The following is a 13,824-nucleotide window of genomic DNA, read 5'->3' as shown; positions in this document are numbered from 1 at the left end:
TACCAATAGATTACTTCATTTGATAGCTGTTATTTTTGTTCTCCTTTATTCAAAACCCATCATGTGAATGGAAGCATTCAGTTGCTTAAAATTCCACCATTACTCCGACACTATAGCTGCTGCGGTAGTGGGCCAATCACACATCACATTAAATCGAAGAACACTTACGTTGATTGGCAAAACCATACAGTTATTTCTTTTTTAGATCTGGTTACAAAAAGTATGAAATGCAGGTATTGTGAAAGGAAAAGTTTCAATAGTACTTATTACTGGATTATTTAGGTTGATACCTTCAAGCCCCAATAATGGGACAGCAATTTGCAATGCTGTTAAATTGGTGGCTTGAGTGCAGAAGATAGCTACCCTGGAAATCCAGAGTTCTCGCGAGAGCACAATTTGAATTAGCTCAGTGAGTCACTCTGGCATTGAGTAATCATTAACTATGCCCTTGTAGCCGAGCTGCACCAATCATGTCGGTGTATCTGATATAGGCGGGCCAGAGGTGAGCTAAACAGATGAGGACAGTTTAATCTACCAGTTAGCTCCGCTGGTAGCTAAGCGTATGGGGCTCTGGATACATCACCCCGTGTATTGTTGTGATTGGTCGTAGTGTTATCCAATTGCGTGCAGTGAGATTTTCAAATGTATGCTTGGTGCCGCCCCTCGAGTTGGGCCATTTTCATTACTCAATGCCAGACCCTTAATCTTTCTGATTTGGGTCTGGATTTCCACGCTAGAAGATGGCCACGTTACAACTAAATGTCCATGAATCAAGCCAACAATATTTCTCCATGGATATTTCTTCCCTGCCATTGCACACAGTAATAACTTAAGGTTAGCTCTAAAAAGATGATCTTCCACATAACAACTCGGTTGTAATGCTGTTAAAAGGATATGCTGGAGAACAGAGGCTCAAATGATTCTTTTTCACCTCAAATGTAATGTAGGCTACTTTTAAGACCGTAAACAGAATATCAGACAATAAAAAAATAATGTCATTTTATGATTAATTATTGCAGTTCTCTCTTTTAAACTAACTTAATGGATTGCAAGAAATCCTTGGAAAAAAGGTTAAATCCAGTTCAACAGTTCTTTAAAGTTACAGTAAATAAAAGCAATGACTATCAAGGCAGTTTGCTAGTGGTTGTTAGTGTTCCTGTAAATTAAGACCCCATTTCCGGTCACAAAGGGGATTTTGCTACTTGTCCCCTCTCTTTGTTATTGCTCTTGGCGTGTTCATTTTCTTTTTGGATTCACTGAAGCGCAGGGTAAACACAGTATTTTTGTTCCAGGTTTCACAGCCATTTACTACCAAGCTTTAGTTGTGTTTGCTCTGGAAGAACAGGGCCTGTTGCCTGGTTTCCCTCCAAATCTCACAATGCAAGACATTCAAACGCAGACAGGATTCTAGCTTGGTGTTGTGTTTCTTACAGTAATCATGCGTTAAAATGAAAGTTATAATCATATGTTGATGTTAAAAATTCACATTCCTTGTACTGTGATGAAGTTAGAGTGAGCTACAGAAAGGGAAAAACAGAATGAGGGGAAAGGGATGTGTGTTTGAAGAAGAGATTGGTGAGGGTTATTAGAAAGCCACAGTCCTTATTTGAAGGACTTGAATGCAGCCAGTTGAAGAAAGGCTCTTATTGAAATTCATGGCTTAGCACCTATAGCACTGTGGTCTGAGCAGACCAGTGAGACAGACACACAGCCAGCGTCTGACAGATTTCAATTAAAACAGCATTTACAAGAGCATGGACGGAAAAGTGGAGGGAGGTGGGTGAGAGACGGTTGAGGAAGGGTTTTTGTTTCTGTCTGGTGAGCTTGCCACTTCAGTGCTCGTAAAGAATATCTTTGACACACTTCATCATTTATTCAAGTCTGAAATTTAAGATTCTTTTGTAACCAAATGTCCTTGGTTTGGTGCAGTTTCCCAGGTTTTCAATGTTAATGGAAACCTTACATAGATAGTAGTAGGTAGTTACATGAGGTACTTATCCATAGTCAGTTACCTACAGCACTGTAAACTAGGGCTGCACGATATGAGGAAAAGCTGCGATGTGCGATAACATTGTTTAATATTGCGATGACGATATGACTTGCGATAAATATTCAAATGTGAATGTTAGCTATACTGTTCCCACGTCTTAGTGCTTTAATAGGTTCTTTGCGAACCTAAACATTGAATAGCCTATTCCCACTGAATAAAGAAATCAAATAGATAATTTTTGACATGCTTTTATTGAACAAATTACACATAAATGAGGCATTATAACTATAAGAAATTAACGTTCGACGAAAATCTTTTAAACTGACCCGTTGATCTGAAATGAAGACAGATTCAGCAACTGCACGGCCTATTTCTCTCTTAAAATGTTCTCAGAAACACATTTCGGTGAACTATTTTAGTACAATATGAGATCCTATTCTGAACGAGCTGCCATGACAGTCTGGCTGTGAATTTCCGGAGAAAAAAGAACCACGTGACGCGTTCGTCCAATCAGCTGCCAGTTTTCATTTTCTGTGAAATAATCAGACTGTTAATGGAAACAATACAGAGCAGCGCCGCCTGCTGCTATGGAGACGTATTACGCTTTGCGTCGTCTCAGTGTGTAAACTGTTTTCCCTTATTCATCGTGTCAGGCTGTCTGTTGCGATGTGTTCATCGCGCTAATTCATATCGCGATGACGATGAAAATTCGATGTATCGTTCAGCCCTACTGTAAACCCAAATGGTCAAATGAACTGTTTGGAATAAGCACTGTTACCTTAACATTTGTTAAGAAGTTGTACTTACTTAAAACTATTGAGTGCCAGTAGCGTATACTATCTTTTAGGTTTAGTAAACTCTTATGTTTTGATTAATATGAACTTTTTTACAGCTTAAGTAACCACTATTTAAAGTGATAAAGTGATATATATATATTATATGTAAATCATATATACATATATACATACATGTGTATAAATTCACAGGAACAAGCAACAAGGAATAGATTTTTGAGTACTGCTTAGTATTCAGGTTTACAGTGTAGATGGCATTTGACATGCCCCCAGTTTTTAGAAGCAGGCAGGAGTACTGGCACAGAAGCTAAGCAATGTACTGCTGTGGGTGGGGATAGCAGCTAAGCTATTTTAGACACCTAAAAAAATCTATATTAGTTTAAGTGTACGCTATACTTAGAATATTTTCACCACTTCACCTTGCTGTAAGACATTCTTTTCCGACGGGGAACACATGTACTGTACACAAAGCAGGGCCCATCACAACGCAGTGATGTAACAGCTGCTCTCTCAGCCAGTCCGCAGCAGTCTTTTCTTTCTAAAGGAAGCTGTAACTGCAGTATAAATTGTTGCTGCTTGATAGAGCGTTTGATGCTTTTTAAAAGCTTCATTTAAAATAGGCCTTTAAAGTGGAGTTCTTTATGTGTGGCTTTGTGCCTACCATACAGTCACAGTACAAACACTTGTAATTCATACATGTGTGGGCACAGACAGGCATGCACATGGTCATTAGCTGGTGTACAAACTAGGGATCGACCCATACTTGTTTTTCAAGGTCGATACCGATTTATTAGTAGTTAATCAAACCGATAACCGATTTGGAGCCGATAATAAATGAGGAACTTTCAACATACTACACAGTAGAAGAGAGTCAGATAGTGTTGTGGGCGGGACATGAAGTCAGACTCAGTGGTGCGTGAAACAGAAGCAGAGGGACAGACACAGAGCTGTAGCCGAGCCAAGGTAGTGCACTTTTTAATTCATTAACTATCTGTTTTCAGGCAAATAAAACGCAGATACAGATACTCTGCAAACTGCCAAAAAATGGCCCCGATAATCGGCTAGGGCCGAAAAAACGTGCGATGTCGGGCAGCAAGACGCTCCGCTTCTGAGTCGCTCCCGGTGTGGTATGGCACAGGACAGACGCGCCCAGTGGAACATCCGGGTGACTCCCATTCAGAATATTCTCAGAAAATAAGTGACACACTTGTACCATGTCTCAGTTCATGCACATACACATAAGGTCCATAGTTGTAGAAACATGACCGTGTCAACTCAATTAAGAAATATTTTTCACAAGTACTGTAACTAAAATCCACTATACCATAAGCAGTATATTTCAGCAAACCCTTAAAAGAAAACTTTACTGATCGTACACATCAAAGTGTGGTTCCAGGTGGGGTGCTTGGGGCGAAAAACCGTTGTATAAAGCCTTTAGTGTATCAAGAGGGAGCCGTGTGAAGTATGTGAAGTGGTGTCACTTGAGTCAGCGTCAGTTGGGTCGAAAGGTTGATAATGAAAAGAAAATTGGGGATGTGGAGTTAGAAGGAATTGAGACCTCTGTAGCTCGCTCATCTCTGCTGAAGGCTACGTTAGCCGCGTCTAGCGTAACCCACCCGACTCCGACTAAAATGCTGTTGACAGTCAAGTTGCATTGTGGGTATTGGAGGCGCCAGGTTTTGAAAAGGAATACGAATGTGAGTAATAGAAAGACAATATCTTTGTTTCTGTTAAAACGGATGAGTCTGACATTATTCCAGGAGTGCATTGGTACAGTAAATCAGCGGAGCACTTTTAACCAAATAGGAGTGGCTGCAATTTTGGGGTGACGTGTTAAATCGGCATGTAAGTTGGCAAGATCACAAATTATGTGCATATGCACACATAATATTAAAGCAGAGTCATACTTATACAGCCTGAGCAAGAAATGTTCAACTAATGCTGATATGATCATAGGTGTGCGCAATGTATTAAATGTATTGCAATGGTACTAAAGTACAGCAGCATTTAAATGTAAATTATCATTAAGGTTAGGAAACATGTTTGACCCAGTAGGTGTAACTGTTTTACTGGTAATGCTAACCGGAGTCCTAATAAATAAACAAAGGAAGGGTAACAACTTCCCTCAACTCAAAGTTGAAAATTCTTTTGGTCCAGTCTGTTGAGATTTTGCAAGACATTTAGTGGAGTCAGTTTTAGAGGATAAAGACACCACAGTAATGTGCAGGCGTTCTTCTTCAATTGTGTTTTATTAATATCATGGGGCTTTATTCATATAGTTAGTATTTGTCTACTTGTGTCAAATTATTCCAGCGCTAAACGTTGCGATTTATTTTCTTCGCAGTTGATTGAAAGTGTGAAATGTCTCTTTGTCCCTGGTGAGGAGATCAGGCTGTGAGACTGGCGTTCAGCATCACCTCATTCCTCATCCGCCTCAGAGGAGACAGGGAGGAGGGCGACTGTGAGGCTCTAAATTATCCTAAACTGTCTCCATCTCTTTCTCCGTCTGCCTCTGTCTTCCACATTCCTCTCCTCCTCCTTCAGTTTTTCTCTCTTAATCTGTCTCTGTCTTTAACTTTTTTTTTTTTGGTCTCCCATTATACTCTGCCAGCCAGACTTCTGGGGCTTTGGGGTGTAACGCTGCAAAAGTCGAAGTTGTAATAACACGGCTGTGATATGCTTGGACTTCATCTGGAGTTAGGAGAGAGAAATGTGTGGAGAGGTGGATAACGAAAGGCAGGGAAAGTGAAAGACAAAGACAGACAGACGGACAGGGGATAATAAAAGAGACAGAGGAGAGGCAGTGTCCTTGGGGCTGTTATGGGCCATGAAGACACGTCTCGGTGCTTCAGTAGTTGTGAACCTGCTGACCTCCAGTCCAAACACAGCTCCGCACCGAGCTGGAAAGAAGAAACGTCAACCTTCTCTCTCCCTTTCCGTTGGTAACTGAGGAATTGCAATCAAAAGTGACATAAACACCACTTTAGTGTAAAGACGCACGCAGATGTTTGCATCTTCAGACCAAAAATGACTCCAATCAAAAATACTTTACATTCTAGACGACCATTTCCAAAACATACCATATCTTTTTCCATTCATTTTAGACAGCCACTGATTTCAGTTCATTTCAGTAAACTAATTTCCTTATTTCTTTTAATTTTCTTATGACTTGTACGATCAACCACATGTATGGTTGCCCTTTTCGACTCGGTTGTAGGCATGTTGCTGCATCTCCAGACCTCAATGAATTGGAATTTTCACGGACTACCAGGTAATGTAGTACTGTGCTGAACAGTAATGGCCAAAATGTGTTTGTACTAAAGCACTGGTATGATCCTTTAATTTGTCGTTGGTGGGAAAGTCAAATGCTCTGCAATATTGGTGTTTGGAAGTAAAAACTTAAAAGCTTTTATAAAATGGGTAAGGGTGAATAAGTAGTGTGTGTTACAGAAAGCAGGGAAAATGTTTTAACTATTTAAAAAAAATCTCACATATTCATTTCAATTTTGCGATTTAGTGAACAGAACCAGCGTTTTCGTTCACAAAAAAGTCCCTCAGGATATGTTCAAGTTGTAAAGGAGTCTTGCAGAAATGATGCACAATAAGGAATTGTCTCGCAGGAAGTTTTTGTGCAATGCATCACTTGTCAGTCACTTTAATATTAGCTTCATTTGTATAGTGACTACGTGGTCTCTGCCTGTCTCTCTCTGTGTATCAGCAGCTCAACGCTGACGTTGAGCTAAACAGAGCTCGACATCAGATCTGGCTCACTATGTATCCAGGGACCCATGTGGGTTATTCGGGTCTGACAAGTAAACGTGTCAGTGAGCCGCCGGCTTTCCCTCTAACCCTCCCTGCCCTGTCACGTCGGACACGTTGAGAGGCCACAGTTCCTATTTGTTGTTTTAGGCCCGATTGTGCGGAGTCCCAGGCCTGTGTCCACCTTCTCCCTCTGCTTCAGTTTATTTGACTTCTCCTAGGTTTAAATTGATTGTAGACACTCTGCTTTCTTATGAGTTTAGTTTTCAAAAAGGGTCAATGCATGCTTTGGCAAACTGTTTAAAGTTTTTTTTACCTCCTGGCTTCACTGCCCTGCTAGTCTTCTGGGTTGTTACAGGGTCCAGATTTGGCTGTGCATTAAAGGTGCAGTAGGTAAGCCTTATAAAACTAACTTTCTGTCATATTTACTGAAACTGACCCTATGTTCTAGTAGAACTACATGAAGCAGGTAATTAAAAAAAAAATCTGGCTCCTCTGGTACCACAGCTCCCTGTTCAGATGCACCAATCAGGGCCAGGGGGGGGTGTCTAACTGTGTGTTAATCACTGCTCATGCACACGCATTCATTCTCCCTTGTGGTGATAGGGGCTTAGGAGACCGTTTTGGGCTTTAGCGGAAAGGGGGGAGGGACTGGGAAGTTGTCGATGTTAAATTTTTTTGGCTAAGTCCTGGATCTTCACAGTCCTCCCTACGGCACCTTTAACACCTGCCTACACTGAACAGTAACTGAAATATATTGTCTGAATTATATAATGTTGAACAAGGGGACAGCTTTAGTTTGATCTTTTGTTAATCATGTAAATGCACACTTTCCTTTGGCTCCTTTGATTTGGGACTTTGATGGAATGGTCCTTTTGGGAGTGGACAGCTAGAATGGCAGTGTCTAAGAATGGACTTGTTGTTTGTGAAGGGGACTCTCTAGAAGGAATGGCACCCTAATGAGGTACTTGAAGCACTCTGGGCCCCATGAAGGGACATTATTCACCATGGTGACCGGAGAAGGGGTGTGTCTTTGAACCAAATCTAGACGAAGTTCAGTGAGTGCTAGCACATTAATGCAAATCCTAAAGAGTACCGATTGGGATTGGGATTCACAATTAGTTCTTTGAATTTGAAAAATGTGCTACTTATGACAACTTAAATCTTCCACATGGTGCTTGGGTGTTTGGAGAGCATCCTCAATACAGCTACGGCTATATCTAGAAAGCATTCAGAAAGTACATAAGGCTGCACGGTCCTCTAAATGTGTTATTTTAATAAATATTTAGAAGATTCACATTTCCATTTGGATTCTAATCTGCAGCTAAATAAACATAGTGATGGACTATCATGAATTTTAGAATACCTAAAGTCTTGGAATAATGGGGCTTTGCAAAATATAAATTGTGCAAACTTTACAGACAGACTGAGTTGTGGCTCAGTTCATTGGTCAGCAACATTTTGTTTGTTGCACTTGACACATTGCATTCAAGACTGACATTGATGTTTAATGTCAAATAAGCCTTTGCTTTCACTAAACATTTTTTGTCTTGAAAATATATGTTATCAAATATATGTTACCAAATTTTATATATATATATATATATATATATATATATATATATATATATATATATATATATATATATAATTTGGTGAAGATCAGATAAACTTTGTAGGAGTGTTAAAAAAACAAAACTGATGGGATGGTCTCTTACATCACACAGTTCAGGAGTTATGGTGGGTGTATACGCGATGCAATGGGATAACAGCAGTCCTGTAATGCAACAATGGGTTTGTCAGTGGGTTCGCAATTAAGGTGTCTTTGCTAAATGTTTTGTTAGTGAAAAGGGCAACTTATAACTTATGTTGTCTTCACTACCAACAGTCATTGGAAGCTTGTAGGAGCTCATGCTGACCAATCACAGTTCTTGTTGTCTCCATGTGGTATCTCTGTAGATGCTGTAGTTACCTTCTACCAAATGTCGTTGAAATCTATTAAGTAGTTTCTGTGCCATTTAAAAGTGGTCCATTATGCATTGATATGTGTGTTTGTAACTGGATTTAAAGTTTGGTTAAGCTTCAGCATTGAAAAAGACTTCGTTCGGACTTAAATGTATTTATAATTATCACTTTTATTATTTGCATTTTAGGATATCATGTTTATTTTGGTCACAAGACCAGGCTCCAATACCAAATCAAATAAGTGAAGCTGAAACTTCTAACTTCTAAATCTCCCAGCTACCTACACTACAGCTCTTGCACTAACTTAACCATCAGCGCTAGAGCTGCAAACCACCAAAGAATGATGTTGGGAACTGAGCTGCAGCCAGCACAACATTAATAATGGAGTCTTAGGCTAATATGATCTCTTTTTGTATTTCACATCTACTGTATGTCAGTGTTTCACCTCACATCTTGAAGAGAGCATGGCTCTCCTGTCACACTAGTGAACCTCGAGAAACTTTGGCAAAGAACAGAAGACAAAACGATGTCTTGGCAACAGGGGCGTCCTTTTAAGGGAATTCATTTTGTTGTGGTGGAGGTCTATTTTGTCTGTCCTTGAGGAGACAGATTCCCCCCTGGCCTGTTTCTTGCCTGATACTCCCATTTCACAATAATAAAGACTACTCTGAAAAGTCACAAAGAAGTGCGTTGATGAAGCTCGGTCACACGATTTGATTGATTGGTATGAGGAGCAAAGTTGTTCCCACAAGGTTGTCAGTTGACATCATTGAGCAGTGTATCAATCAAACGATGTGAGTGTTAAGGAGGCTACTAACCCTATGGGGCCGATGACGTCGTAGACCACATCAAATGATACCTTTTATGTCATATTCAGTGTCTCCAGATCAATGCGGTGTACAGACGTACGACAAACGTAGGCCTCCCGGAGCTTTGTAATCCAACTGGAACTGCAGTGTTTTTTTCGGCGCATTTGTACAATAAATTCACACATCTCATATTAAGCGAAACAAGGTATCTTCAGCTTCCCCGTTAAAAAGAGTGTCAATGTAATAAATAATGTGTAGATTCTCATTTGCGCATTAGGATAGTATAGTAAGACGTGCGCCCAGGGCGCATTTAGCATAGATGAATAGTCTTTATTCTTCTTTATTCTTATCTGTTCTCTATGTGATTTTAATACATTGCTGTAAGATTCAATTTCCATTTAGTTTTTGTCTTTTGTCTTTATCATCATATAACAATGTATACATTCATGTGCCATCCCTGCAGCATACATATCCTTACAGGATATATCTATAACTTCATTGTGCATTACAATGGAAGTACATTGCCCGGATAAAGCCTGACATATCGGGTAGAAGAATATGTGCACGGCATTTACTATATCACAGGTACGTGCTAGCATGTTTGCCCACCGGTTATAGAAAAAGCTTATTATGGCGGGCAAGATAAAGACACAGATGAAACAATTGCTGCTGGCCAGTTTTCCATCGTAGACGGATCACCAGAAACATTCGCTGGCAACAACAGATGGAGAACCAACATTTCGGGACCGATTGTTGGGGATTTCTATGGACGAAGTAAGACCTTTCTCCTGAAGTAAGGTCCAGCAATGCGAGACTACATGGTCGAGGTTATACAAGCATTATTTCACAATGAAACCAGGCAACCCAAATATTGAATGAAATGGCTTAGGCCACAGAGGGTTAAATAAAAGGTCATTTTAAAAGAAAACATGTCTAAAACTTTGATCAGCTTGGAGTGTAATGAAGCTGTAAACAGAAACCATCTTTTGCGAGTGAGGAAATTTGATTGTGCCATGACGGGCAGACATCCGCACACTCCTAAACTAACTTTTCCAGTTCTTCCCAGAGCTCATGATATCTTTGGCTGCCTTCTCCTTCCCTACTCGCCTCTCTGGAGAGCATTGGCCGTCTGCCTCCTTGCTTCCTCCCCTAGCTGATGAAGATTTAAAACACTGGCCTATTTCAGATATTATTGCCACAGTGTGCTCTACAAATCACCAGGATGGGAGACCACATCAAACAGGCTTGGGTGAAGGAACGAAGGCATGGAGGGATCAGGCAAGTGGGAGGAGGCACGGCTGTGTCAGTGCTGACAAGAAGAAGCCTCTGATGAGTGACAGCCGAAAACATGGGCTAATCAGAGTCATACATTAAGACGCAGGGCTTAATTTGTGCTGATGAAGAAGAGGAAATGTGTCTGGATTTTTATGTCACCGTTTTTGCAGTTAGGAAAGAAATGGTTAGATGACAGTTGGCTGTTCAGCCAGAGTATCGTGCTCACTGTCACAGACAACACAGAAACTCTGCTGTAAGACTCAACTCATCCTCTCTACTCCACCATAAAGTTGTTTTTTCTTGCGGTAGCATAAAGGCATTGCAACTTGCATTTCGTTGTACAACCCTGTATTATTCACTGACATTACCTGAACCTTGAACCTTGAAATTGTCACAGTAAAATAATGCTTTAGGGAATGACTATGTTCACACAACGGGTGCATTTCAGTTTGTTGTGTGCCTGTGGTTCCAGCTTTGTCAAACTTGTCGGAACAGACATCATCAACAATGTCGTTTGGTCACTGTCGATCAAAACCACACCCACACAGTCCTGATGAAGCAGTCATTTTGGAGTATTACATTCTCAACGAATCATAACTGAAGATGTGTTTTTATTTTTTGTCTCCTGTTGCTTATTTAGTCATGAATATTCCATTTTATTGAGTAAATCTTGTTGTGTGCCAGTGAAAATGACGACTTGTTGGCTGAGTTCACTTCTGTACAATCAGACAAAGGTTCCATAGCTCTCTGTTCCTGTGTCTCTGTCCCCCTTCACAGATGGGATGAACTGCATGAACAAGGAACACGGCTGTGCCCACATCTGCAGAGAAGCTCCAGGCAAAGGCGGGGTGTCGTGCGAGTGCCGTCCTGGCTTTGAGCTGGCCATCAACCTGAAAGACTGTACATGTACGTATCACACCTGACTTCAGTGCTACCCCACATTAACACACACACACACACACACACACACACATACACACACACACACACACACACACACACGACTGTGCTTTTAGGTCAAGCTTTAGTCCCCGCTTCACGTGTCGGCTTGGTTCACATTTATTCATATTAAATGAGCAGGTCAGACCCTCGATGTCTTTATCAGTCCTTCCAGAAAAATGCAAGTTTTTTTGTGATTGTTGCAGGCAAAAATCCTTGATTATGCGGCATGTTTTCTTAAAAAATGCAAAATTTATGCAATTTTATGCGATGAAATTGCGGGAACTTGCAAAAACTGCGGTTTCATCATGGCTTCATCGCGGGGTTTGCAGCTTTTTGATGATGTTCACGTCGCATAATTATGTCACTTCATAACGTTCCCATGGCAACAGGGGAAAATGGCTGCTCTTGTGTGAAGTAAACGCAACATTTTTCAACTTTCTGCTAAGATATATGTGACTTTTTTTGCAACAAAAATGCGGGGATTATGAAATCATGCAAGCCCAGAATATTTTGCGTGGAAATCGTCAATTTAATACGGCGAAAGTGCGACGTATTTGAAAAAATGCGGCCCCTGCATAAATATGCGGACTTTGGCTGATTATGCATTGAATTATGCGATCGCATGATCACGTTTTTCTGGAGGGACTGAAACTTTATACCCTACATGTAGTCAAATGCACTTTTGCGCCACGCTTTCCGTCATCTGTTAATCTTCTGCCTTGTCACTTCATTTAACAAGTCACATGGCAGCAAGGTATTAACACTTTGTTTCCTAGACTTGATTTTATAGAGGTTACGTACTGGTGTGATGAAGGCTCTAAACTGTTCCTGTAATAAACATCTGTAATAGCAATGATGGACAAGTTCCAGTAGGCCTTCAGCGGTAAAATATGAGGGTGGACATTTAATACCAAAATCAGTAAAGCGTTTCAGGCCAAGTTGAAGGTGCTGACGGATTCAGTAGACTCCCCCCTCGCCACTCCATCCCCTTTTTCTCACTCTTCACGCCGAGTGCCTGCAGCCATGGAATTTAGGGCTGCTGTTTCTGGGGGGGGGGAATGAGCTTTTAGTTACACTTTGTTTGGCAACACATCTTGTTCTACACTCAGACGGTGAGAGTGTGAAGATTGTGAAAGCCTCTGAAAGGCTCTGATGCGTCCCCCGCTGTGGTAATATTTCATTAGTGGCGAGGAACCCAGTGCTGTGTCGGCCTGTTGAGCATGGCGGCACAGGACGGTAGTAAACAAGTGATGAAAGAAATGCTAGTTATGTCCACACACACACTTCCCCTTCCTTCTCCTCTCATGTCCTCTCTGTTCATGTTCACCTCTCTCCTCCATTTTCTTGTTCTGTCTCCCCATATCTTCTACCTCCTTCACTCTCTAGCTCATCCTTTCTCCTTTTTTCTCTCATCTCTACCCTCCTCTTGTCTCCTCTTTCTTCTCCTTATCCTCTCTTCTTTCTTCTCCTTAAAGTTACCATAAGGTCTAAAATTGGTCCACGTTAGGGAACTGCACATTTTAGCAAAAGCTTCTGAAAAAGTGTATCTGCGCTTACTTTCCCTTTTCACCTCAAGAGCTGCGAAGATTAGAGAAATTAGGAGGTTAAAATTTTGGACGAATCACAAACATCTCTCATAGTTAGTGTTTGACAAACCAATTCTGTTTATTATGGCAAGCTCCATCCCAAGAGTTTGTGGCCCATTAAAAAGTTCTACTTAGCTGGCTGTTTCAGGGCCAAGTTGAAACCTGGTTTCTCTGCTGGATAACGGCTAAGGGTTGTGAGTTCTCTAAAAAGCTCTAAAAAAAAAAGAGAGGTCCCGCAGCGGTGAAATCTCGTCTTTCTCACGTTTTCCATCTCCCACCTTCTCTTTATCTCTCACCCACGAGTGCATTATCTCTCTCAGTCTTCCACATCTTTTCTTATCCCTTGTGTTCACATTCTTTCAATTTGTTTTTCTTTCTCAAGAAATGAGTTAGAATAAGAAACCTTTTGTCTTTCCCTCTACCTTCTCCGCTTTAGGCCCCTCTTGACATAAAGTTTTCCCCGCAAGTCAGGAACTTTTTTGAGAACCCATTTTCAAACACAGGAACCCAGTCTGAGTTTATGTGGGACGACGGTCCCCCAACCTTACCAAAGTAATCATTTGAACCCAAACCAGGATCTTTTCCTAACCCTTACCAACAGAAAGGTAGCCACACTTAGCATTTTTTTCTCCTTACCTGAAGCAGGGTTTCCGCAGGGTCTTAAAAAGTCTAAAATTTCTAAATCAAAATTTTAGGCCTTAAAG

At 40.9% G+C, this 13,824-nt stretch overlaps 1 protein-coding gene across 5 annotated transcripts in view; it reads left to right on the top strand.

Moving 5' to 3' along the window:
- Positions 1 to 13,824, top strand: part of scube1 (signal peptide, CUB domain, EGF-like 1) — a 132,931-nt gene that overhangs the window by 61,927 nt on the left and 57,180 nt on the right. For all 5 annotated transcript variants that reach the window (XM_035995951.1, XM_031288197.2, XM_035995950.1 and 2 more), the window contains one exon: positions 11,370 to 11,498. In XM_035995951.1, the coding sequence (XP_035851844.1) occupies positions 11,370 to 11,498 (129 nt within the window). The remainder of the gene's footprint in view (positions 1 to 11,369; positions 11,499 to 13,824) is intronic.

This window comes from Sander lucioperca, chromosome 20 (assembly GCF_008315115.2).
Source record: "Sander lucioperca isolate FBNREF2018 chromosome 20, SLUC_FBN_1.2, whole genome shotgun sequence".
Lineage (NCBI taxonomy): Eukaryota > Metazoa > Chordata > Actinopteri > Perciformes > Percidae > Sander > Sander lucioperca.
This window is presented reverse-complemented; position numbering and strand designations above follow the sequence as displayed.